This window comes from Mobula hypostoma, chromosome 7 (genome assembly GCF_963921235.1).
Source record: "Mobula hypostoma chromosome 7, sMobHyp1.1, whole genome shotgun sequence".
Classification (NCBI taxonomy): Eukaryota; Metazoa; Chordata; class Chondrichthyes; order Myliobatiformes; family Myliobatidae; genus Mobula; species Mobula hypostoma.
This window is the reverse complement of record NC_086103.1, coordinates 160,685,583-160,712,593: the sequence shown is the minus strand read 5'-3', so window position 1 is coordinate 160,712,593 and position 27,011 is coordinate 160,685,583. Positions and strand designations below refer to the sequence as shown.

Sequence of the window (27,011 nt, the reverse complement as noted above, 5' to 3'; positions counted from 1 at the left end):
AATATCAACAACCTCCGCTATGCGGATGATACAGTACTGATTGCAAACAGTGAAGTAAATTTACAGAAACTAGTTATCTACCATCAACACAGAGAGCAAAAGACTTGGCCTAACCTTAAACAAAAAGAAAACTGAAATAATGGTAATATCAAAGAAACCTGATTTCCCAAACTGTAGGATCATATTGGGAAATGAAATCCTGAAACAAGTTCACAACTTCAAGTATCTTGGACCATGGGTAACATCTGATGGAAAATGCGAAACAGGCATAAAAGCAAGAATAGCAATGGCAAGGACAGCATTTACAGAAATGAGAAATATCCTAACGAACAAGAAAATAGCAATTGACATCCGCCTTAGAATTCTCAGCTGCTACAGTCTTCCTATATTGATGTGAGGCTGTGAGTCATGGACCATCACAAATGCAATGGAAAAAAGAATCAATGCAGCAGAGATGTGGTTCCTCAGAAGAATGCTATGTATATCATATACGGACAGGTTAACCAACGAAGAAGTTCTACAGAGAACGAAAACAAAACGTACATTACTTAAAAAAATCAGAAAATAGCAATCAAAATTCCTTGGACACATCATGCGAAGAGAGACACTAGAACATTTAGTTACAGCTGGAAGGAAAAAGAAGCAGAGACAGACAGAGAATGAAAATGATAGATGGAATAACATCATGGTTAGAAACAGGGGAGGCAACAACTACAATTCAGAGGGTCAGGGACCATGATGGATGGAGAGACATGATCATCCACGCCGAACAGCAAGGCACCTGAATGAATGAATCTGAGCAACGCTGAGAAAGTTCTTGCACCTCACCTGTTTCACGGCAATGAATCGCAGAAACTCCACCTATTTTACTGAAATCAGATTTCTTGAGCATCTGCATGGGAAGCACCTTTTTTTGGTAGATTGTAATACCAATTTGATTCAGTAGTCTTCTGCAGCTGCCTGAGAAATCAAAAGGTAGTTTATTTGAGCTGAAAAGTTGATTCAGTTTCTGTCTCCAGAGTTGCTGACTGACCTGTTTCACATTTCTGATACTTTCTGGATTTTGTTTCAGATTTTCAGCATCTGCATTTCTTAAATTTCAATTGGATAATTGGCCTTCCCTATTCAATACTAAGTCATTTGTTTGCCCTCTTTGCCTATGAGTTGCATCCTTTTTTTCAGTTGGTGACATTCAGTTAGACTGGGTTGACTCGTTAACCTGCTCTCTAGAATAATATTCCAAAACTGTTCTACTTTGTTATATGCAGTTTTGAAGAAGTCCCTAAAACACCTTTACTGCCTAAGTTTTGCAGAGATATTTGGGCAAGATGTTGGGTTTATTTAAAGATTCCTGCAAAGTTACAGAAGAAAAAAATTGTCGGTACCTTCCGGTCTGCATTAATAACTTGCCAACAACAAAACTGAGAAATCACAAAGGACACATTTCCTCATTCATAATGAAAGGGATTTGCAGAACTGTGTTTTTCCTCAGCATTGACATTACAAAGGAGCTGCCAGTGTTGCTGAGAGTGGGAAGGATAAGATTGAATGAGAGCTTTATCATTTTCAAGGTTGCTCTTTCTCTCTAAAACTTAAGGAGGTCAAAAATTCTAGGTGCAGAGTCGGTAAGGATTTGGATTATATAATAGTCGACACAAAGCTCTCATTAATGAACCAAATAAAAGTCGCTAAATCCTTATCCTATTGGACATGAACCTTGAGTCAAAAATTAACTGTTGGTGGCACTCAGAAGAGTATACACTGAATTAATAATCTCCTCTGAGGTTCGGCTCAGGACAGATGACACCAGCTAAATTTCATTCTTTTCTTCTATTGAATAAGCAGCTGGAATGCAGTGTAGCCAAATTACATCCCAGTCACTTCTGCTCTTCCACCGGAAATAAAGTTATAAAACACTGGTACACTCCTGATAAAATGCCCAAGACTTTCAGTAAATGGTTGCTAGACACAATAAGTTCACTGCCCTCCCAATACTGGGGACACAGGAGTTTAACAATGCTTACAAATGAAACTGGGTTCACAGCTTTTAGGAAATGCATTGTTATAAACTCAATCCACAGTACTTTGTCAAAGAACAGAAGACTGATGGCTGAAATCATTTACTTAAGTGTAAATGAATTGTCTACCCAAAACTCACTCTGGGAACAGTCGTGAGAATACGGTGAGATGCCGATTTTGCCAAGCTGCAGCTTGCAAACATTTAGTGCGGGTGGGGCCCTCGAAAATGAGGGGCCCGTAGCATATGCTACTTTTGCTACTAGGTTAATCCGGCCCTGCTGCTATCACTCCTTTACAACAGAGGGACTAAAGAAAACAGCCAGGGACTCCATCCAGGCTGGATGCTTTCTGCGAGTTCACTCTCTGTAACCCTGATCTAATGTCCATAAGACCACAGGACACAGGAGGAGAATTAGGCCATTCAGCCAGTTGGGTCTTCTCTGACATTGAATCATGGCTGATTTATTATCTCTCTGAACACCATTCTCCTGCCCTCTTCCCATAATCTATGACACCCTGACTAATCAAGAACTTATCAACCTCTGCTTTAAGTATACCCAATGACTTGGTCTCCACAGTTGTCCATGGAAATGAATTCTACGGATTCACCACCCTCAGGCTAAAGAAATTGCTTCTCATATCTGTTCTAACGAGAGGTCCTTCTATTCTGAAGCTGTGACCTCTGGTCCTAGGCTCCCCCACTATAGGAAACATCCTTTCTGCGTCCACTCTATCTAAAGGTTTTCAATATTCGATAGGTTTCAATAAGATCCCCAACAATTAACAACAATGTTGGCAATGGTAGCTATGGATTCAGGTACATTGAAGGCTGTCAGGGTGGGCGGTGACATTACAATCCCCTTCTGTTGCTGGCTACATTCCCCGACATAGCTTTGCAGCCTGTAAGCCCCACAACAATAGACGGCTGGTCTAGGATTCAATTTTTAGCTGCTTTTGTCTCTTCACCTTCCTGATAGCATTAGGAGGGTGGAATTGCCTCTCACAGAGACCAACACCAGCAATGAAAAATTTGGCTTGTATGGTATGAGTGAACCACATGTGTAATGAAGCCAACAAACTGGATTGATGAGCACTTGTTTTTCACGTGCGAAGCTTGCAAGAGTTAATTTAACCTGTCAATCATTTCTGTGTAAAGCAACATCCAACAGGAAACTGGACTAGGCTTTTTTGTGTGCTCTTTATGTTACTTCAAGTAACATCCTTTTCTCATTGTTCGGTTGCTTAATGATGTCCTTGATCTGTACAACATTATTTTTGGCCTTACAATTATAAGTTTGTGCTTAGCATGCAACATTCATCCATCTTTGAAATATCACACACAACTAGAGGCAAGCTGTTCCATCTTGATGCTTTTTATGCGAAGGGAGACTGCTGACTGAGCAGCTTCAGAGATGTCTGCAGGCTGCTCAGGCCCATAGAACACAAAAAAAAACAGTTAGTGCTCTCTCCAGCAGCGAGCTGCTGAAATATTCATTCTATATGTGCCTTGGTGATTCTGCTGGCAGCAAATCCTCCTTGGAGATTTTTGCAATGATAAAGACCTGACTGACAATCTTTCATTCTTTTTCCAACAACCTTTGCAAATGCTGCCTGTTATCCCCCATGCCTCTCCTGTTCCCTGGGCATATTGTAGTTGGCTAGACTGTATCCCATTATACAACATCAGGGTGGCATGATAACCTAGTTGTGACTGTAGCACTTTACAGCATCCGCGATTGGGAGTTCAATTCTCTCTGCTATCTGTAAGGAGTTTGTACTTCTTCCCCGTGACCACATGGGTTTCCCTTACATGCTCCAGTTTTCTCCCAAAATGTACAGGTTAGTAAATTGTGGAGGGCATGCTATGTTGGCCTCAGAAGCACGCTGACACTCGGGGACTGCACCCAGCACAAGTCTTTAACTGTGTTGGTCGTTGATGCAAATGACGCACTTCGCTGTATGTTTCAATATTCAAACCTGTGAGGTTGCAGGAGACAAAGACAGACCCATCTTCATGGAACCTAACTGCAGTGAGCCTGCAGTGTACTCTTTGTATCTAGACTTCACTGATGAGTAATGTATCGTAGGCTCAGACTTTCCGAGACTGTTCTTAGTGCAATACGTGACATTTTGTAGGACGACCTTAATTTGAGCTATGTTCTTGTGCCTCAACTGCATTCACAGAATTTGAATCTGGTTTATCATCACTGACACATGCTGTGAAATTTGTTGGTTTTTGCCAGCGGTGCAATACAAGACATAAATATTGCTATGTTACAAAAATAAATAAATTCTGCAGAAGAGGAATAATGAGGCAGAGTTCATGGGGTCATGAACCATTCAGAAATCTGATGGCAGAGGGAAGAAGTTGTTTCTAAAACCAGAAGTGTGTGTCTTCAGGCTCCTGCACCTCTTAAGGGTAGCAATGAGAAGGAGGCATGTCTCAGAGGGTGATGGATGCCCCTTTCTGGCCTGCAACCAGGATGATGGGGGAGAACTCTTATGGCAGATAGAATGCATGACACTTAACCACCAGATGTTTCAGATCAGGAGAGCTGGACTGAAACAAAGCTATCATGTCTGTGCACCATGATGAGTTAATCACAAAACAAATATCACTGCCTTTGTTTTTACCTGATGTTGTTGTCAAGTCCGTGTAGTGGAAGGTGAAGCCCTTGGCCTGATCAGATTGATGGATGAGCCACATCTCTGGGAAGCAGAGTACACAACAATTCCTGATATCCCTCTAGTACTGCAATCTTGCTCTAAGGTCTTCAATGTTATTTTCAGAAGACTACATCTATGTGTATGAAACTGCCTTTTTCAACTTCTTTATCACAGGGACTTTTCCTAGTAGCCTCTGCAAATCTTAGCCATGTTTCCCAATATCTGTTTACTATTGCATGAGGTAGATCATCCAGGCTCTGTATTTCTGGAAAAATAATTCCATCTACTTTGATTTCAGTGAGGAAGCTTTGGACCTCTGGTCAGTGGAATTTGCTGGTGTCCAGTGCTGGCCACAAGGGCTCTCCAGACCTTTCAATAGGATAAGTTTCCACTTTCTCAACAGTCTGGAGGTCATGGATCATAGGAATAATAAAGGTTCAAAGATTCAAAGGTTCATTTTACTATCAAGGATTGTATGCAGTATACATTGTCGAGATTCTTCTCCATATAGCCATGAAACAAAGACCACTATGGAAGTCAGTTCAAAGGGAAACTGCAACCCCCCCACACACAAAAAACTAACAAAAACACAACAAGAACGTCAACACCAAAATCCCTCCCCTGCACAAAAAATGAGAAAGAATCGATGACAACACAGAAAATAAAAACCGTAAGCCTAAAAAAATCCATTGTCCTTAGTTCAAATCCATAAACACAGTACCTCGGTTACCTACTCCAGCATCATCAAAAGAGGGACACCACTCGAACACAGAGGCCAACTCTCTAGGCACAGTGATAGGCCACACAGATTCCTTCTCCAGCAGCGACAGAGGGATCCCATCAATAATCAAAGGCAGGTAGTCACCACTGAATCCTCGCTCACCTTCTGCATTTGCCTCCACATTTCAATCTCTCTTGTTGCTTTAATTGACGAATAATGGAAGCTTTGATCAACAAAATGGAGTCAAATATTAGCTCGTGCACCGTCTTATAGCCTCACTTCACTGAAATTTCTCAGAAACAGCAATCACTCAATCGATCTCCAAACTGTAAATCAAAACGGTAAACCACATTGAAGATGAAAAACAGACTTAAAAGAAGTCAAATAAACAATTTTGTGGTCTATCCAGAAGATGTCAACCGAGAGAGGGTTGGACACAGGTGCCATCTTGACCGGAGAAAAACCATTTGATGGTCAGTGTCATGTCTCCAGAAAGCACAAAGGAGGCTGCAAGAGTGGACACTTTCAATGGCAGGCAAAGGTCAAATGGCGGAATCCTGGAAAACAAGGGCTATCCCTCTGCTTTCCTCTAATCACACACAAGAAATATCACAAACCATACTATATGTACAAGGAGAGAAGCAAGTATAAGAATTGTAGTGAAGGATGCCATTGTTTTACTGAAGATGAGATTCTGCTGCCTTCATAAGATCATAAGACAATGGGGGGGGGGGAAATAAGGCCATTCAGCCTATCGAGTCTGCTCCACTGTTCGATCATGGCTGATTTATTTTCCCTTTAAAACACAGTCTTCAGCCCCTCTCCCCATAACCTGTGACACTCATACTAATTAAGTACCTGTCAACCTCAGTTTTAAATATATCGAGTGATTTAGCCTCCACAGTGTAGCCCAGTAAGCTAGGAACAGTAGCTAGTGGCAATGGGAGATCAGTAAGGAGAACCAGAGTGACACATAAACACAAGAGATTCTGCAGATGCTGGAAATCCAGAGCAAAGCACACAAAATGCTAGAGGAACTCAGCAGGTCAGGTAACATCTGTAGATCCCTCAGATCCTCTTTAAACCTCCTCCCTCTCATCTTTTGATAAATGAATTTTTAAATAAAGATTAGCTTTATTCGTCACATGGACATGGAAAAATCGAAACAGTGAAGTGAGTTGTTGGCATCAACAACCAACACAGTCTGAACGTGCTCTGGGGCGGCTTGTTAGTTTTGCCTTGTTTCTGTTGCCAACAAAGAATAGCCTAAACTTATTAACCCTTACTGGCTCATATGCCTTTGGCATGTGGGAGGAAACTGGGCAACGTGGAGGAAATCCACATGATCACTGGGTAAATGTACATACTCCTTACAGACAGCGTTGGGAATAAAACTCCAATCGTTGATGCCATTAAGTGTTAAGGCTTGTTAAGTGTCCAAGCCTCCCGGACGTCTACATCTGCGCCAAGTGCATCGAGATGCAGCTCCTAAGGGACCGCGTTAAGGAACTGGAGCTGCAGCTCGATGACCTTCGTCTGGTCAGGGAGAGCGAGGAGGTGATAGAGAGGAGTGGAAGGCAGGTGGTCACGCCGGGGCCACGGGAGGCAGACAAGTGGGTCACGGTTAGGAGGGGGAAGGGGAAAAGGAAGGTGATGGGGAGTACCCCGGCGGCTGTGCCCCTTAACAACAGGTACTCCTATTTGAGTACTGTTGGGGGGGACAGCTTACCCGGGGGAAGCGACAGTGGCCCTGCCTCCGGCACAGAGTCTGGCCCTGTAGCTCAGAAGGGTAGGGCAAGGAGGAGGAGGGCAGTTGTGATAGGGGACTCGATAGTAAGGGGGTCAGATAGGCGATTCTGTGGACGCAGTCCAGAGACTCGGATGGTAGTTTGCCTCCCTGGTGCCAGGGTCCGGGATATTTCTGATCGTGTCCAAGATATCCTGAAGTGGGAGGGTGAAGAGCCAGAGGTCTTGGTACATATAGGTACCAATGACATAGGTAGGAAAAGGGATGAGGTCCTGAAAGAAGAATATAGGGAGCTAGGAAGGGAGTTGAGAAAAAGGACCGCAAAGGTAGTAATCTCGGGATTACTGCCTGTGCCACGCGACAGTGAGAGTAGGAATGCGATGAGGTGGAGGATAAATGCGTGGCTGAGGGATTGGAGCAGGGGGCAGGGATTCAAGTTTTTGGATCATTGGGACCTCTTTTGGCGCAGGTGTGACCTGTACAAAAAGGACGGGTTACACTTAAATCCTAGGGGGACCAATATCCTGGCAGGGAGATTAGCGGGGGCTACTGAGGTGACTTTAAACTAGAATGGTTGGGGGGTGGGAATCAAATTAAAGCGGCTAGGTGTGAGGAGGTTAGTTCACAACAGAGGGATGGGAACCAGTGCAGAGAGACAGAGGGGTGTAAAGTGAGCGTAGAAGCAAAAAGTACAAAGGGGAAAAGTAAAAGTGGCAGGCCGACAAATCCAGGGCAAGCATTAAAAAGGGCTAAGAGAGTTGTAAAAGAGCGCCTGAAGGCTTTATGTGTCAATGCAAGGAGCATTCGTAATAAGGTGGATGAATTGAAAGTGCAGATTGTTATTAATGATTATGATATAGTTGGGATCACAGAGACATGGCTCCAGGGTGACCAGGGATGGGAGCTCAACGTTCAGGGATATTCAATATTCAGGAGGGATAGACACGAAGGAAGGGGAGGTGGGGTGGCGTTGCTGGTTAAAAAAGAGATTAACGCAATAGAAAGGAAGGACATAAGCCGGGAAGATGTGGAATCGATATGGGTAGAGCTGCGTAACACTAAGGGGCAGAAGACGCTGGTGGGAGTTGTGTACAGGCCACCTAACAGTAGTAGTGAGGTCGGAGATGGTATTAAACAGGAAATTAGAAATGTGTGCAATAAAGGAACAGCAGTTATAATGGGTGACTTCAATCTACATGTAGACTGGGTGAACCAAATTGGTAAAGGTGCTGAGGAAGAGGATTTCTTGGAATGTATGCGGGATGGTTTTTTGAACCAACATGTCGAGGAACCGACTAGAGAGCAGGCTATTCTGGACTGGGTTTTGAGCAATGAGGAAGGGTTAATTAGCGATCTTGTCGTGAGAGGCCCCTTGGGTAAGAGTGACCATAATATGGTGGAATTCTTCATTAACATGGAGAGTGACGTAGTTAATTCAGAAACAAAGGTTCTGAACTTAAAGAGGGGTAACTTTGAAGGTATGAGACATAAATTAGCTAAGATAGACTGGCAAATGACACTTCAAGGATTGACGGTGGATATGCAATGGCAGGCATTTAAAGGTTGCATGGATGAACTACAACAATTGTTCATCCCAGTTTGGCAAAAGAATAAATCAAGGAAGGTAGTGCACCCGTGGCTGACAAGAGAAATTAGGGATAGTATCAATTCCAAAGAAGTAGCATACAAATTAGCCAGAGAAAGTGGCTCACCTGAGGACTGGGAGAAATTCAGAGTTCAGCAGAGGAGGACAAAGGGCTTAATTAGGAAGGGGAAAAAAGATTATGAGAGAAAACTGGCAGAGAACATAAAAACGGACTGTAAAAGCTTTTATAGATATGTAAAAAGGAAAAGACTGATAAAGACAAATGTAGGTCCCCTGCAAACAGAAACAGGTGAATTGATTATGGGGAGCAAGGACATGGCAGACCAATTGAATAATTACTTTGGTTCTGTCTTCACTAAGGAGGACATAAATAATCTTCCAGAAATAGTAAGGGACAGAGGGTCCAGTGAGATGGAGGAACTGAGCGAAATACATGTTAGTAGGGAAGTGGTGTTAGGTAAATTGAAGGGATTGAAGGCAGATAAATCCCCAGGGCCAGATGGTCTGCATCCCAGAGTGCTTAAGGAAGTGGCCCAAGAAATAGTGGATGCATTAGTGATAATTTTTCAAAACTCGTTAGATTCTGGACTAGTTCCTGAGGATTGGAGGGTGGCTAATGTAACCCCACTTTTTAAAAAAGGAGGGAGAGAGAAACCGGGGAATTATAGGCCGGTTAGCCTAACGTCGGTGGTGGGGAAACTGCTGGAGTCAGTTATCAAGGATGTGATAACAGCACATTTGGAAAGCGGTGAAATGATCGGACAAAGTCAGCATGGATTTGTGAAAGGAAAATCATGTCTGACGAATCTCATAGAATTTTTTGAGGATGTAACTAGTAGAGTGGATAGGGGAGAACCAGTGGATGTGGTATATTTGGATTTTCAAAAGGCTTTTGACAAGGTCCCACATAGGAGATTAGTGTGCAAACTTAAAGCACACGGTATTGGGGGTAAGGTATTGGTGTGGGTGGAGAATTGGTTAGCAGACAGGAAGCAAAGAGTGGGAATAAACGGGACCTTTTCAGAATGGCAGGCGGTGACTAGTGGGGTACCGCAAGGCTCAGTGCTGGGACCCCAGTTGTTTACAATATATATTAATGACTTGGATGAGGGAATTAAATGCAGCATCTCCAAGTTTGCGGATGACACGAAGCTGGGTGGCAGTGTTAGCAGTGAGGAGGATGCTAAGAGGATGCAGGGTGACTTGGATAGGTTGGGTGAGTGGGCAAACTCATGGCAGATGCAATTTAATGTGGATAAATGTGAAGTTATCCACTTTGGTGGCAAAAATAGGAAAACAGATTATTATCTGAATGGTGGCCGATTAGGAAAAGGGGAGGTGCAACGAGACCTGGGTGTCATTATACACCAGTCATTGAAAGTGGGCATGCAGGTACAGCAGGCGGTGAAAAAGGCGAACGGTATGCTGGCATTTATAGCGAGAGGATTCGAGTACAGGAGCAGGGAGGTACTACTGCAGTTGTACAAGGCCTTGGTGAGACCACACCTGGAGTATTGTGTGCAGTTTTGGTCCCCTAATCTGAGGAAAGACATCTTTGCCATAGAGGGAGTACAAAGAAGGTTCACCAGATTGATTCCTGGGATGGCAGGTCTTTCATATGAAGAAAGACTGGATGAACTGGGCTTGTACTCGTTGGAATTTAGAAGATTGAGGGGGGATCTGATTGAAACGTATAAGATCCTAAAGGGATTGGACAGGCTAGATGCGGGAAGATTGTTCCCGATGTTGGGGAGGTCTAGAACGAGGGGTCACAGTTTGAGGATAGAGGGGAAGCCTTTTAGGACCGAGGTTAGGAAAAACTTCTTCACACAGAGAGTGGTGAATCTGTGGAATTCTCTGCCACAGCAAACTGTTGAGGCCAGTTCATTAGCTATGTTTAAAAGGAAGTTAGATATGGCCCTTGTGGCTACAGGGGTCAGGGGGTATGGAGGGAAGGCTGGGTTCTGAGTTGGATGATCAGCCATGATCATAATAAATGGCGGTGCAGGCTCGAAGGGCCGAATGGCCTACTCCTGCACCTATTTTCTATGTTTCTATGTTTCTATGTTATGCTAACTGCTACACTACTGTGCTGCCAGTACTCTCTAACTGCTTGCCCTCTAGTTAAAGTAATTTCTGTCATGGTAAAAAGACTCTGGCTATCTATGCCCTCATAATTTTATACACCTCTATCAATGACTCCTTTGCTCAAGGGAAAACAGAGCCAGTCTATCCAAACTTTTCTGACAAATCAAGCCCTTCAAAACAGATGTCATCCTTGTGAATCTTTTCTGTGCCCTCTTTAGCTTAATCACATCCTTCCTATAGTGCGGTGACCAGAATTGCATTCAATGCTCTGAGTGTGGCCTAACCAGCAATTTGTACAACTGCAGTATGAATCTGGGAGCTCTCTGCTTCCTCTCTATGGTCTCCCACTTCTCTGACCCAGGTGTAGCATGCGATGCTGAAATCTAGACACTATGAACGAAGTCGCCTCAGGCAGACATACAGCCAACGATCACAAGCTAGGTTCAATTGAGCCTGACTCTAATGGGAGGAGCCCAGGTCCAGTTTTAACACATTTCTGGATGTAAATACCCAAAATTGTTTTAGTGCATTTTTGGCCAATTTCACAAATTTTTTTTTCGTGGGGCGCACAAGTGGGTTTGTTAGTACAAGATGCAGTGATGGTTATATGTAGAAAAAGGGGAAGGGGGGTGGATACCGTATCTCATTTCTAGGCATTTATGCCGAGAAATTGAATTTCTCTCTCTTTCAGCATTCATCACTTGCTATATATAGGGCTAATAGGAACCCACTTAAAAATTAGTGAAATTAGGTAAAAATGTGTTAAAGGCAGTGTTGTGGTGAGTTGCACATAGAAGCATACATTCGTTGACATGGCTCCTGTTGGAAGTCAATTGGAAAGTTTAGTCGTTGCATCGTTGTTACTGCTGCCCATGGAGAATGACATCAGGCCTCAAGTGAACTTGGCCACAGTAGGCATAAAATGGTGCCTTGGGGGTGAGGAAACGTGTCGTGGGCAAGCAGGACATGTGTGTGTCTGGGAATTTACCTGGCATGTGAAGATCTATCCTGATCTTGTCTCGTGTAGTGAGTAGCCTCAGGCCACACCACAGTGGTCCGATATCATTCATGAACCTCAAAGGAGCCTGCGAACAGTGAAGGGATAGTAGTTGTGTGGGCAGGACTCTGATGACCCTTTAACTGATGTCTCACTGGTGACCTCAGTGTGATGAACACCTACGGCCACTTTCCTAACGGCCTCACTTTGAGCTGGAAATGTTTGCAAGCATGATATAATATAAATTAAATTACCTTATTCCCAATCTGCATTTGAGAAATGGGTGCAAATGCATCCAATTTCCAAACTCTTGCCATCAACTGTTGCCCTCAAGTGGCAGAATGACTACATTACAAAATGACACACATAAAAATTGCTGGTGAATGCAGCAGGCCAGGCAGCATCTATAGGAAGAGGTACAGTCGACGTTTCGGGCCGAGACCCTTGGTCAGCGCTCCTGAAAGAAGAGATAGTAAGAGAGTAATCTGTTTTGATTTCAGATTATTGGAGTCCTTGGAGGATATTTTCAGTCTCCCCTCAGTTTCACCTCACCTTGACAGAATCATGTTCTCTTAAAGCTTCGGTTCTGGGGAAGGCCAAGCTGGTTTAGGGATGGTGGGGGCGCGGAGAGGCAGAGTAGTGCAAAGGTCTAAACTTCAAATGTGACTACAGCATTAATGCCGAGAGGTAATTGAAACATCAGTGACCATCTCTAAGTCCTGACGTAACATGAGATCTCCAGGCTTGAAAGTAAACCATGGAAGTGTTTTGTAGGGACACGTAGACAGAATGGAGCCGAAGGTTTCTTTTCCTGTCACTGTTGGCAAGGAATTTGTATGTTCTTCCTGTGACCACATGGGTTTCCTCTGGGTGCTCTGGTTTCCTCCCACTTTCCAAAGACAAACAAGTTCGGGTTAGTGAGTTGTGAGCATTCTGTGTTGGTGCTGGAAGCATGGTGACACTTGTGCGCTGCCCAACACAATCCTTGGTGATTTGATTTGACACAAACGATGCATTTCACACTGTTTCAATGTACATGTGACAAATAAAGCTAATTTTTGTCTATCCTGAATAATTGCCATATTTTCTCTGATCCTCATTTGAAAATTTCTGTTGAAACAACCAAACAGAAATGACCTAACGTTCATAATTTATCAATGACATTAATTTCAAGTAATAAATGACTCTTTACCTATCTTATTTCTTACAGTAGCACAACGTGTTATTGCAGCATAACTGAAAGGAGCAGTTGGCCATGAGTTCATAGCTGAAATCTGAAATGGGTGATGACTGGTCCAGGCCATTTCCTCACAATCTGCAGTTTACTGTGACGGATGCAAACTTATTTACTCTGATATCTGGGCTGGGAAGAGAATTCAAACATGCCCAGCCATCAATCTAGACAAATTTGTTCATCTTGTGTTGGTGAAAAAGAGACTTATTTTTATAAAGAATAGTGTTTCAGACAAATAATTGCAGCTTAAGACAGAGAATAACACGTGACTTTACATTATGAACAACGATGAGTTTTGAGATGATTTACTTCAGTGTTAGAAGTTTGGCATCCTGTGGTGAATGACTCATCTTCTGACTCCACACTCATTGCCTCCAAGGAATGTGATGAAAAACATTCCATCGGCCTGGATGAGTACGTCTCCAGCATAAACTAAGAACCCCAAGTACATCTCGGATTTTCCCACCAGCCTAAAAATTCACCCTCTTCAACTATGGACAGACACATGGCGTCTGCAGCGTGAAACATCTTCAAGACCCACTGTCACAGAGAATTTCCTTGCATGCCGCACATTTGCTTGTGCCATGACTTTCACTAATGCTCAGTCGAGTTTGTGCCCCTCTCGATCTTCATGGGTAGAGACTAGGGAGAGTTGATCATGCCGTTTTACAGCCTGTTGGTGTTCACGGATCCTTGAGGGTAGTTTTCTCTCGGTTTGGTTGAGGTAATATTTGCTGCAGTCCCCACATTAGATTTTGTAGAGCACATTGGACACAAATTTGATTGGGCTTCCATGAGTTACGATGCTAGCAATCACGCGGCATGCAAGGGAATTCCGACAAGCATGGTTTTCCACAAACAATTCTGTAAACAAGCATGTAGACCCCGATCCTATTTATGAACCGACGGGGGCAAAATTCCAGACCACACACAGAGTTCACCACACAACCAATCAATGACAAGATTTCCTCCCACATCACAATTGAGTTTCCAAAATGGCGACCAATCAGCTAATTTATAAGTATATAAAGGCCAAGCATTCAGAGGACACACCACAATCAACAGCACACTGATGATGTCGCCTCGTATGGTGACAAAATGTTTGCACATAAATTGCCAACTCAACACAAACATATAGCTGCATGTTGAGTTTGAGAGGGTTGAGAGCTTCAAGTTCCTAGGAGTAAACATCACCTGTCCTGGTCCAACCACACTGATGTCATGGCTAAGAAAACCTCAACAGCTCCTGTACCTTCTCAGGAGACTAAAGGAATGTGCCATGTCTCTCTCAACTCTTACCGACTTTTATTAATACACCATAGTAAGCATTCTGTCTGGATGTATGACTACTTGGTATGGAAGCTGTTCTGCACAAGACTGCAAGACACTGCAGAGAGTTTTGGACACAGCTCAGTACATCACAGGTACCAATCTCTCCTCTGTAGATTCTGTCTATAGTAAAGTAGCAGGCATAAATCAAAGCCAGAGGGATTCAGCATTCTCTGACCATATGTCACCTCTTTCTAAAGATGTAATTCCATCTCTTACCAACAGGGTCACACCACCACCTATGCCTTCCTGCCTGTCCTTGCGTTACAGGGTGTGCCCTTTGACATTGGGCTTCCAAATACCACCTTCTTTTAACCACGGATCAGTGACACCCACAACATCATGCCGCCAATCTCTAATTGCGCCATGGGTTCGTCCACCTTGTTCCGAATGCTACACGCATTTAAATACAGCATTCTTTGCCCTTTTGAATTTTGCCTCTGTGGTACAATTTAAATTCATTGTACTTTATAAACTTGGTTACATGGACCAAACTTCATATCGGTTTGATAGGTTTGTAGATCTTGCTATCTACAAACCAGTGTATTGGGAATCTTAAACCAAAAGTGGGAACATTTAGTAGATTTTCTCTTTTATTGGTACTGTTAAAATAGCAACTGCATGTTTTTTTTTCATGTTTATAGATTCAGTTAACAAACTGAAGCCAGGGAAAATTTACAAGAATGTTGCTGGGTGTGGAAGGCTTGAGTTATACAGAAAGTTTGAATCGATTAGGACCTTATTCCTTGGAATGTAATAGATTGAGAGGAGATTTGATAGCAGTATACTAAATTACGAGGGGTGTAGGATAGATTAAATCCAAGTAGGCTTTTTCCACTGAGGTTGGGTGGGTCTACAACCAGAGGTCATGGGTTAAGAGTGAAGAGTGAAAAGTTTAAGGAGAACATGAGCAGAAGACCTTCTTCACGCAGAGAGTTGTGAGTGTGGAACGAGCTGCCAGCGCAAGTGTTACCTGTGAGCTCAATCTCAACGTTTAAGAGAAGTTTGGATAGGTACATGGATGATAGGGATATGGAGGGCTCTGGTCTCAGTGTAGGTCAATGGGATTAGGCAGGTTAAATGGTTCAGTATGGATCAGATGGGCCAAATGGCCTGTTTCTGTGCTGTATGACTCTATAAAGACAGCACCCTCTCCAGACATTCCATTTTCCCTCTCCCATCAGACGAAGATAGAAAAGCCTGAAAGCATGTACCATCAGGCTCAGTGACAGCTTCTACCCGTCATTTGAATGGACTCTTGTGCAATAAAATGGCCTCTTGCCCCCCCCAGTCTACCTTGTTATGGTCTTGCACTTTTTCATTTTACCTGCTCTGCACTTTTTTGGCCCTCCAAGAGGACCACAATCTTGTCGTGGTTTGGAGGCTTGCGTTCCTCAATGACCCAGAGAGCTGCTGGCTAGTCAGGGCCTTATGCTTTGGCTCTTGGTAGGGTCATCCATGCCAAGCAAGTCAAAGGGTAAAGGCCCGGTTAAGAGTCGTCCACTGGTCCTCCAGGTTTGGAAGTTCAGCTCAGAGCTATCAACCCTGACTGGTAAAACAAAACTGTTATGGAAACAGCAATGAAGAATCCTTCTACATCTGAGTGTGACGGTATTCCTGAGTCTCTACCCAGAACTTGCACAGAAACATAGAAAACCTACAGCACAATACAGGCCCTTTGGCCCACAATGCTGTTCTGGTCATGTACTTACTTTAGAAATTACCTAGGGTTACCCATAGCCCTCTGTTTTTCTGAGCTCCATGTACCTATCCAGGAGTCTCTTAAAAAAAACCTATCATATCTGCCTCCACCACCGTCACCAGAAGCCCATTCCACGCACTCACCGCGTAAAAAAAACTTACCCCTGACATCTCCTCTGTGCCTGCTTCCAAGCACCTTAAAACTGTGTCCTGTCGTGCTAGCCATTTCAGCCCTGGGAAAAAGCCTCTGACTATACACACGATCAATGCCTCTCATCATCTTGTACACCTCTATGACTGACAGTAGTGAAAAGCAAGCTACACACATGATGAAGGAAGCCCTGAACTCTCCCGGAGACGGAGGACTTTCATTGCTGCTCTAAAGGCCAGCGGCGTAATGGGCAGTAGGGAGAGCACTTTTTTGGTAGCTTTTACACTCTATTCTGCATTGTTATTACTTTACCTTAATGTACCTCAATGCACTGGGTAATGATCTGATCTGTGTAAACCATACGCAAGACAATTTTTTCACTGTATCTTGGTACATGTGACAACAATAAACCAATGCCATTTCCTCCAGACATTCTTATTTTTTATATATATATATATAAAATGTAGGTGGAAATAAAGCACACTCATACACAATGTAAATATCTGACACCAGTGAACTTTAATAACAAAGATCCCACAGTGACAAAACATAACAGGAATATGTGATAATCATGACAACCTCACTTGACTTGTAATGGTTCAGAATAAAAGTTTTCCAAGTACTGTAGTAGTTATAATTTAAATGCCCTGGTCCAACAATAATTGTACCAGTGAAACTTAAACGTATATAAAAATATGCAATTAAATTCATATCAACAATTAAAGACTGAGAACAGTATGTACAGAGGAGGAAATATATACCATTATTTACAATACTCAAGAGGTGGCTTCTCCCATTGCCCAAGCAAACTGCAACCTGTAGAAACAAAATGTTCTTCACTTTCTGAATATAATTTTATATCATGTTTTATTTTACTATTAGTTCTTGAACTCATAACAGGGTGAGTGAATGGAGTGTTAATTTCAGTGCAGGCTGATAATTACAAAGCAATACCCTAATATCAAATTGACACAACATTAAAGATACTGCTATCCTTTACAATCGGCCAACATAGAATGCTTTGTGGAGGAGTTAACACTTCTCATTTAATTGACACGTAAAATACTTGCAGCTGTATGAAGAGAATGTGAAAGGAAACACTGTGAGGTGCTTAGAGTAGAAGAGCCATCCTTTACCAGTAATTATTTATCATGCCCTCATGCGTCATGACTGACACTTGATTCTAAAGGGGCTCTGCCACTATGCAATGTGCTTTCTACATCCAAATGTCTGAACAATGGACACCTTATGACTTAGAAACCAATAAAGCTACCCTTCCCGATAAGAGGTGAATGTTTGACTGCACCAGCAACAAACACCTCTACTCTGACAGTCTACTGTCAACTGGAGTGTCCAAGTCACATCTTGCAATTTTTGACAACAACAGAACTTAGTTTGCTCTCTATTACATTAAAGTCCCCACACACTGGACAAAGAAAAATGTGTAAGTGTTTTATTTTAAATCTGAAGTGCTTCTTTCTCTCTTTAAATCTTTTTTTTGTTTCTTAAAAGTCTTCATTTTTTTCAGTGATATGTGGCACTTAGTGAGATTTATTTTAATGTAGTGCATGCAAGATAGTATTTTTCATCATGATGAATACAGTTTGTGTTGGCCATCTGAAAGTGTCACAGTGGATGAGCAACTATTATTTGACTGTACACTCAGAGGGTGGGTATGCAATTCAAGGCCCAGAAGGCGGTAAGAGATGACTTCTAAAAGCAATTAAAACTTTTAAAAACCAAAGACAGTTTCTGATTTATGTAAATATGCAGACAAGAACCTAATGAATTGGGATCTACCCGCAGTCTTCATTTTGTCAAGAGTGAAGAAACTTTTGCATTTGTTGACTGGAGAAAGAGCTCTTCAAGATAAGTGTATTTTTTTTCTTTATGGAGATAGACTCAGAACACTAGCCTTCCCTAAAATACTTTCTCTCCCAAACCATTGCACGCCAAGGACTCACCTACTTTCCACACTGAATTTCCACTTACCTACTTCCTACAGGTAACTTTCTTCTTAGAAACAGGCTGATTCTTTCAGTTCTAAAATCGCTTTAAGTGGTGGCATACTTCAGTTGAGTATGTGCCAAAAAGCCTTCAAAGACAATATATCTTTCCAAGACTCCCTGCTCTCTAGGCCAGTTTCCTTTAGGGGAATTAATTTTTTCCAAATGCTCTAAATGCTCACCGGCTATATCTAAATCGCAGATTTTAATGCAATCTCCAGTGAAGTACTCAATGTAGTTTTGAACGTCAAGCATTAACGGGGAGCACCATACCACATTAGAGCCAGAGGACTCATTTGGTTTCCATGGACAGAATTAATTCTGGAGTATGGACCTTTATTTTGCCAGTTGCATTGTTTTCTTTGCAGCTATTCTTAGCAATCTGTATCTCATACAACTTTTCTCGCAATTCTGGTCTACCTACTTAGCAAACACAAACAGTTGATTTTCTTAAACCATAACAAGTCATTGTTTCTTCTTAACCTTTGGACCTGTTTCTCTGCTCTTATTCAATGGACAACCCAAAAGACTGGGGAACATGCTCAGAAAGGACAGTAAAAAAGGGTCACAGAAGTGGACCACAATCTTAAGGCTGTTCTACCATTTCTCCTCCACTGGCACATATAGCTTGCCAAATTTTTAAAAAATCATCTATTTTGGTCCCAAAAGTTTCACTTTTAGCTGAAACTCCACAGAACAGCTTCCCTGTCATCTTTATGAGAAAACATGATTCTGAACTTACCTTATAATTTCAAGACGATATTCTGGTGTTCTCCACTACTCTGCCAAAATGTTCTATGGCTTTAATTGCTTCAGCTCACCTCCACATGTCCCCACCTTGTCTTCTCAAAAAAGTCTCTCTCTCCCTCCCTTTGGTGTACGTATCTTCTTAGAAGTTTCAGAGATAGATATGTGAATCCCACAGAAACTGAGGCTTAGATGATTCAATCTCCTGCTGTAAATTTCAACAAACTTCTTAATTCTGATGCATACCACACTTAGCACATCTATTGGCCCTCTGATTTTACATTCAATCAGTATTTCCCCTCATTTTGAACTTGAACCTTGCAAAATTTTCTCTGATCTGAACATCAGTTCTCCTCCCTAATTCCTTTGGCACAAATGTGAAAAATTTAGAAATTAGACCAAAAATAAGCTTCTTAATGGTAAAATCGTTTTTCTTGCTTCAACGACAGGATCCCCTGAACACAATTACAACTGATGCAATTCCCATTAATTTGTTGATCATTTAATTGCACACCCAACATTAGTCTAGGCACTTTATAATTCACTGTTTGCACCAGGCAGTTTGAGCTCTGCCTCCACTAAATCAGTGACTTCAGAAGTTTAGACTGACACAGTCTCCTTTGATCTCAGCACATTAAATATATTGAAATTTCTCCAAACTCCACACCACCTCAACCTTCTCAAGACATTTAAAAAGTCACAATATCATCCACCCACAGGCCAATTAAAGCTTTCTACATGCTGTGTAAACATTCTGGGAGGAAACATCAGCATCATGAACAGACATTTGTGCAAACATTGCTTCACTGGCTGAGGAAACCCAAAGAGAAATAAGGTCAAGCAGTGTTCTGAACCAATTGGTTGACTGGGTTGAGTTTATTAGGAAACTCTTTATGACGTGTGATTGAAGAATGACCTGAAGCTAGTGTTATAGTCGATAATACTACACTCATGCATTTTCCAGCAATGTGAAATACCACAAGATCCCACCTGTTTCTTTGGAACTAATCCTGGTGCTTTAAGAACAGAGTTGTATTATGTCTGGATGTCTAGAAACTGTTTTACATTAATGCAAAATGTGTGGAATAATTAGCCTGGCATTTACCAACAACTACTGCTCTTGAAACACACCCACTCAGTCATGGTTCAACGAGCATCACAAAGGTATTTTCCAGTTCTGACCTTAAGCCTTAGATTTGTAAATATAATTCAGAATTCCACCACATTCAGAGTTTAATTAGCAGTGCATTTTTTTTTTGCCCCATTGATCTCAAAAATTATGCCTCAAAACAATGGGGCTTTAATCAAGCTCAGAATATTCATAAGGCAATTTTATTTCTTGATTCAATTCTAATCATTTTTATGATGATGCTCTGTGAATGAAGAAAGGAATATGATGCAATTCTGAAAAGGCCAATGCTCGCCGCATGCCACTCTCAGACTTGGCAACTCCTAGATTTCAAACTAACACTTTGAAAATGAAATCTGAGCTCGAATCAAAATATTTCTGGGCTTTTATCTGTGCAAACCGAAGACTGAATTTTTTGAAGCAGCGTTAATGCAGATAAGACAATTTTTTAAACATCAAAGCCCTCTGATCTTCAGTGGGCCGATGGCATACGCTACATAACAACAGAAAACAGCCTTTACAGATACTGTTTACAACCTGGCTGTTCCAACATTTACACAAGAAATTCGGCAGTCACTGGAAATCCAGAGCAACACACAAAATGCCGGAGGGACTCAGCAGGCCAGGCAGCGTTTATAAAAGGGAATAAACAGTCGACGTCTTGAACCAAGATCCATCACCAGTCCTGATGGAGGGTCTCGCCCCCAAGATCGACTGTTTATTCTCCTCCATAGAAGCCACGTGATCCGCTCATTTCCTCCAGCATTGTGTGTTTTCCAACGTATGACAATGCCAAGCCAACAATCCAATCTTATTCCTTCCGGTGTAAAATATTTAATTCAATACCAGAAACCTTGTTGCAGTGCTGCTGATTTACACCGTCATTTTTATTTCACTGCAAAGCATTCCTCTACTCTTTATGTCACCCCATCAGTAAGTATGTGAGAAGTATAAAATTATCCCCTCACATTTAATACCTGTGTCTGGCTACTTGACCTTTTATATAATTTTGGAAGGTAGACAGGGAAGAAAAGAACATTCATTTTGTATGTGTCTTCTATTCTTTGGCTTTTCATGATCAGCTAAGACCATTTGGCAGGAAATACTACATTCTGGGATGCAAAATTAAAACTGTTTATAAGGAACAAAAGTCAGATTTAATCAGTGAAGCAACTTTGGAGTAAGGAACATGAAACAACCTATAGCATTGTGACTGAAGTATAATACAAAAGGAATGATGTACTTACTACTGGGCTACCAGTACCTGTATTGTGCTACATGTAATCAAAAATATGATCCATGATTGTGCTCTTCATCGGCACACAGTACAGGCTACGTGTACACAGTAATTGAATTCTAAAACATAATGTGCTTGGCAGGTGGGAGTGGAAATGAGTGGAGCATTGTGGAAGGGCTATTGGTGGAGGGATAGGGGTGACAGATGTGTAGCGCCACACCAGAAGCACGGTTATTTACAACTGTTAACCCTATTTTTTTTGCAATTTATCTTTTCAAGGGGTAATTACTGGGTGAAAGCCCAGCAGCAGAAGACTTAATTATATACCACACATCTAAAAGTCTTCAGATCCAAATCACCGAACACAAATAAACAGATATTAAAGCTAAATTACTGATTTCACAACCCAGGCGTCAAGCTTCGGTGTGTGAGGGAACTAAAGAACAACATTTATCTTAATATCATTGCTCTCAGATGAGTATGTGGGGTTGTGATAGACTTGGAAAGGGTTGCCAAGAAACAAGGCAAAAACCAAAGGCACTTTGACAGCAGATATGGAGTCAAAGTGTCTACTTGCGACAGCTTGGAATCTCATTATCTCTGATTCTCAATATCTTCCTCTTACAATGACATTAATGAAACAAGCTTTGTGGCGTGTCCTATTGAATTATTAAAATGGAAACCTGATACATCTGGTCAGAAACAGTAAAGACAGTTTGTAAAGGTTTGGATGTTCACCTAATTATTAATTGTTCTGGAATTTACAACACGTCTCCTGCATTTGAGTTGATTTAAGGCCCAATACTACACAATGTTCCTGCTGATTTAGCAAGGATGGGGAGTGGAGGTGAAGTTCATGAGGAACTAGGAGTACATTATTCGTGGAAAATTGTGTTCGGCTAACTGAGGCTGAGGTCCACGTAATTCAGTCAAACATATTCAGTCATCCTTCCTTTTACAAAATCTCACCACACAGAATGAACAACTAGATTAAGCCACAAAATGTAAAACAAACTTTGTCAAATTTCTAGAGATATTAAAAAAAGATAAATGTATAAATTAAGTGCTGTGGAAGATAACTAAGTTAAAATAAACATAAATACTGTACAGGAGGACCAATATCAGTTCCCCTTCTGGATTTACTGTCCAAAAGGTAGCTTCGACTATAACTGCGGCCTTTGGCAGATTGAGGTTTTTATGTGGCACTAATTAACCGGTGCTTCCTACAAAATATCCAAATGTCCTCTGGTTAAATGCTTCTGAAAAGTGATGGTCCTCCATGATCTTGGCCACATATTGCACATAGTCATTTCACACGCGCGCTCTGGTTTCTATATAAACTGGCTCCATTCTACAAAAAGGCAGTAGAACACAACCAAGTGCGTGCACGCGCACACACACACTCACACTCGCACACACTCTCACACTCACACTACTGGAACGTTGTAGCTGTTGGTACGTAATGAGGTACATACAATGCAATTCATCAGTCCTCTGACTGGAAGCGAAAGTACATGGAAATTTGTGTGGTGTCCAAAAGGAATTAATACTACAATCATGATTCTCTCTCATGCAGATTCACTGAGAATGATGTCCACAAATGTTTGTCTTAGGTGTTTAAGTACATACAGGTATGCCACGATGCACGCCACTTTGTGGTTCATTTCAACATGACACATTTGACCGAGGTCTGATTTCTGAAAGGCCTCTTCATTTCAAACACCACAATAAACAGAATTCCACTGTCACAGTATCCATGCAGACCACCAGGATTTTCTTAGACAGGTTCCCACAGATGAAGATCTCATTGGAAATTATTACTTGGTGGTTACTTGAAGCACAATCACGGTGTCGTCAGCTCGAAGCACAGATGAGGATTCCTCATGATTGCTGCCACAAAGAAACTGTCAGACTTTAGGGAACAGAGGTTGAAGATAAAGAAGGGATCTCCTGTCACGAATGAAGACATCCTGTGCAAAGCGCGATTCCCACGATCTCCTGCCTTCTTTTTTCGATCAGCTTCTGGTGACACATTGTCTCTTTCCTTGGACCCAAGCTCAGTGACATTCTTTTCATTAATGGGAAGTCTTAATTATCACAGGTTGATTATCTTTGCTCGATCCATTGCGCCTTAATAAAGTAAAACACAACAATGTACCATTTCGTAATCAATGGCACACTGACATGGGTGGGAAAGAAAATAACATCACAACCAAAATTTGGCGTCGATCACCTCACAGAATTGCAGATACGTCTTAAGACTGCTGATCATTCATTTTGGGTTCCTGCTCGTGTACAGTAAAGGGCAAACAATGCATACAGAGACTAAATGCCCAAGCATTAGACAAAGCACACTAGGAGACAAACAAAAACAGTAGTCTTGTAACCAGGGATTTGCTTCTCTGCTCTCAAACGCGCCACAGAAGCAGATGGTTGGTGCTGTCGTCTCGGCCCACCGTCTCACTGCTGTTCGTAAGCCGGAAGTCTTCATACCCGTCTCCTCCACTGATCACCAGCATGTTGGTCTTCATTGGGATAATGGCAGACGATCGTCGTCTCGCCAAGTCCCGCTTCTGTGAACCAGCCAGCCTTTCTCCACCCGTGCTCGGCCGACCTGAAGGGATAAGAAGATGGTCGGAATTCACTCGGAAATGCAAATCAACCACGTTACATGTGCCTTAAGAGAAACCTACCTCAAAAGTCAAAATCAATGTGCTAAAAATGAAATAATTATGTTTATATCTACCTAGCAATCTACAGTTCGCATCGAACAGGAAAAGAAATTACACATTTTGAACAACATACATAAAATGCCAGAGGAACTCAGCAGATCAGGCCTATCTATGGAAATGAATAAACAGTCGACATTTTGGGCCATGACCCTTCATCAGAACTGGAAAGGAAAGGGGAAGAAGCCAGAATAAGAAGGTGGGTGGGGAGGGGGGGAGGAGTACAAGTTGGCAGGGGGTAGCTGAGACCAGATGAGAAGGATGGTAGGCGGGTGAGGGAAGCGGGTGAAGTGAGAAGCTGGGAGGTGATTGGTGGAAAAGGTAAAGGGCTGAAGAAGGAGGAATCTGATAGGAGAGGAGAGCCAACTATTGGGAGAAAGGGAAGGGGGGGGCACCAGGTGCGGAGAAGAGAAGGGTTAAGAGGGGAGCCAGAATGGGGAATAGAAAAAGAGAGAAGGGGGAGGGGGAAAGAAATTGCCAGAAGTTAGAGAAATCAATATTCATGTTGCCAGGTTGGAGGCTACCCAGACTGAACAACGAGATGTTGCTCCTCCAACCTGAGAGTGGCCTCATCATGGCAGTAGAGGTGGCCACAGACCGACTTGTCGGAGTGGGAATGGGAAATGGAATTAAAATGGGTGGCCACAGGGAAACCTCATCTGTTGTGGTGGACAGAGCGAAGGTGCTCAATCTATGCCAGGTCTCGCGTAGATTAGGAACCGTTTCAGGTCAAAGAACCATTCACTGTTTCTCCCTCCATAGATGCTGCCTGACCTTCAGAAAGTTTGCAGCAATTTCTATTTTTCTCTCCCCTAGCTTCCCAGTATTTGCATTTGTTTACATTTACAGTCTCAGCTTTGCAGTTTTCCCAATGTGTGGCCCTCTATCCCCATTGCTACAGACATATCCAGATACATCCTTCACCCACAGATACTATTTGCTGTAGTGACCTACCTGGCAATTTATTACACACAAACCCTGCATGAACTGATTCCCTGTGAACTTCCAATGAATCTGAGTTCCCTTAATATTAATTAATACCCACTATCCATTGCAACACACACAAAATTCTAAAGTAACAGCAAACGTTTTGAGCTGAGACCCTTCATCAGGACTGGAAGGGAAGAGGGCAGAAGCCAAAATAAGGCGGTAGGCCAAACACAGCTTGGAGGAGCAACACCTCATATGCAGTCTGGGGTGTCTCCGACATGTTGACATGAACATCAATTTCTCTAACTTCCCGTAACCACTTCCTTCTGTTTTCTTTACCCTTTACAATTGGATTGGGTGTTGTGAAATGAACCAGACTTGATTAGGGAGCTTAAGGTACAGGAACCCTTAGGAGACAGTGATTATTAGATGATAATCTTCACTCTGCAATTTGAGAGGGAGAAGCCAAGGTCAAATGTGTCAGTATGACAGTGGAGTAAAGTTTAATATAGAGGCATAAGAGAGGAGCTCTCCAAGTTTTCATCGGAAGGCGACACGAGCAGAGATGACGGCAGAACAGCAATGGCTAGAGTTTCTGGGAGCAATTCGGAAGGCGCAAGATAGATACATCACAAAGAAGGAGTATTCAAAAGGCAGATGACACAACTGTGGCTGACAAGGGAAGTCAAAAGTAAAAAAGAGGACATATAATAGAGCAAAATTTAGTGGGAAGTTAGAGGATTGGGAAGTTTTTAAAAACCAATAGAAGGCAACTAAAAAAAACATAGGGACGGAAAAGGTGAAATATGCAGGTAAGCTAGCCAATAACATCAAAGGTGATACCAAAGATTTTTCAGATATATAAAGAGTAAAAAGTGAGAGTAGATATTGGATCACTGGAAAATGACGCTGGAGAGGTAGTAATGTGGGACAAGGAAATTGTGGATGAACAAAATAATTATTTTGCATCATTCTTCACTGTGGCAGACACTAGCAGTATGCCTAAAATTTGAGACTGTGAGAAGTGAGTGCAGTTGCCATTACTAGAGAAAAGGTGCTTGAGAAGTTGAAAGGCCTGAAGATAATTAGTCACTTGGATCAGATGGACTACACCCTATGGTTTTAAAAGAGGAGGTAGAAGAGATTGTGGAGGATTAGTAATGATCTTTCAAGAGTCACTAGATTCTGGCACAGTTCTGGAGGATTGGAAAATTGCAAATGTCACTCTTCAAGAAGGGAGGGAGGCAGAAGAAAGGAAGTTACAGGCCAGTTACTCTGAACTTAGTGGCTGGGAAAATATTGGAGTCGATTGTTAAGGATGTGTTTTCAGGATACTTGGAGGCACCTGATAAGATAGGCCAAAGTCAGCATGGTTTCCTTAAGGGAAAATCTTGCCTGACAAATCTGTTGAACTTCTTTGAGGAAATAACAAGCAGGAGAGACAAAGGAGAATCAGTGGATGTTGTGCAGTTGGATTTTTAGAAGGCCTATAACAAGATGCCGTACATGAGGCTGCTTAACAAGATAAGAGCCCATGGTATTACATAAAAGATCCCAGCATGGGTACAGGTTTGTCTGATTGGCAGGAGGCAAACACTGGGGAAAAAGGGTGTCTGGTGGTACTCTGCAGGGGTCGATTTTGGGACAACTTTTTTTGTTATATGTCAATGATTTGGATAACGGATTGATGGCTTTGTGGCCAAGTTTGCTTACGATACGAAAATAGGTGGAGGGGCAGGTATTGTTGAGGAAACAGGGAGGTTGCAGAATGACTTAGACAGTTTAGGAGAATGTTCAAAGAAGTGACAGATGGAATACAGTGTCAGTGAGTGTATGGTCATGAAGACCGTAAGATGTAGGAGCAGACTTAGGCCATTCAGCCCATCGAATCTGCTCCACCATTCCATCATGGCTGATCCCAGATACAGCCTCCACCCCAGTCTGTGTTAGAGCATTCCTCAGATTCACACTCT

General features: G+C 42.3%; 1 protein-coding gene across 1 annotated transcript in view; it reads right to left on the bottom strand.

Annotated features, from left to right (window-relative positions):
* Positions 1–16,798: 16,798 nt before the first annotated feature.
* LOC134349705 (rho guanine nucleotide exchange factor 17-like) overlaps positions 16,799–27,011 on the bottom strand; it is a 473,881-nt gene continuing 463,668 nt past the window's right edge. The window contains exon 21 of the mRNA XM_063054436.1: positions 16,799–23,993. Within this exon, the coding sequence (XP_062910506.1) occupies positions 23,788–23,993 (206 nt within the window). The 3' untranslated portion in view covers positions 16,799–23,787. The remainder of the gene's footprint in view (positions 23,994–27,011) is intronic.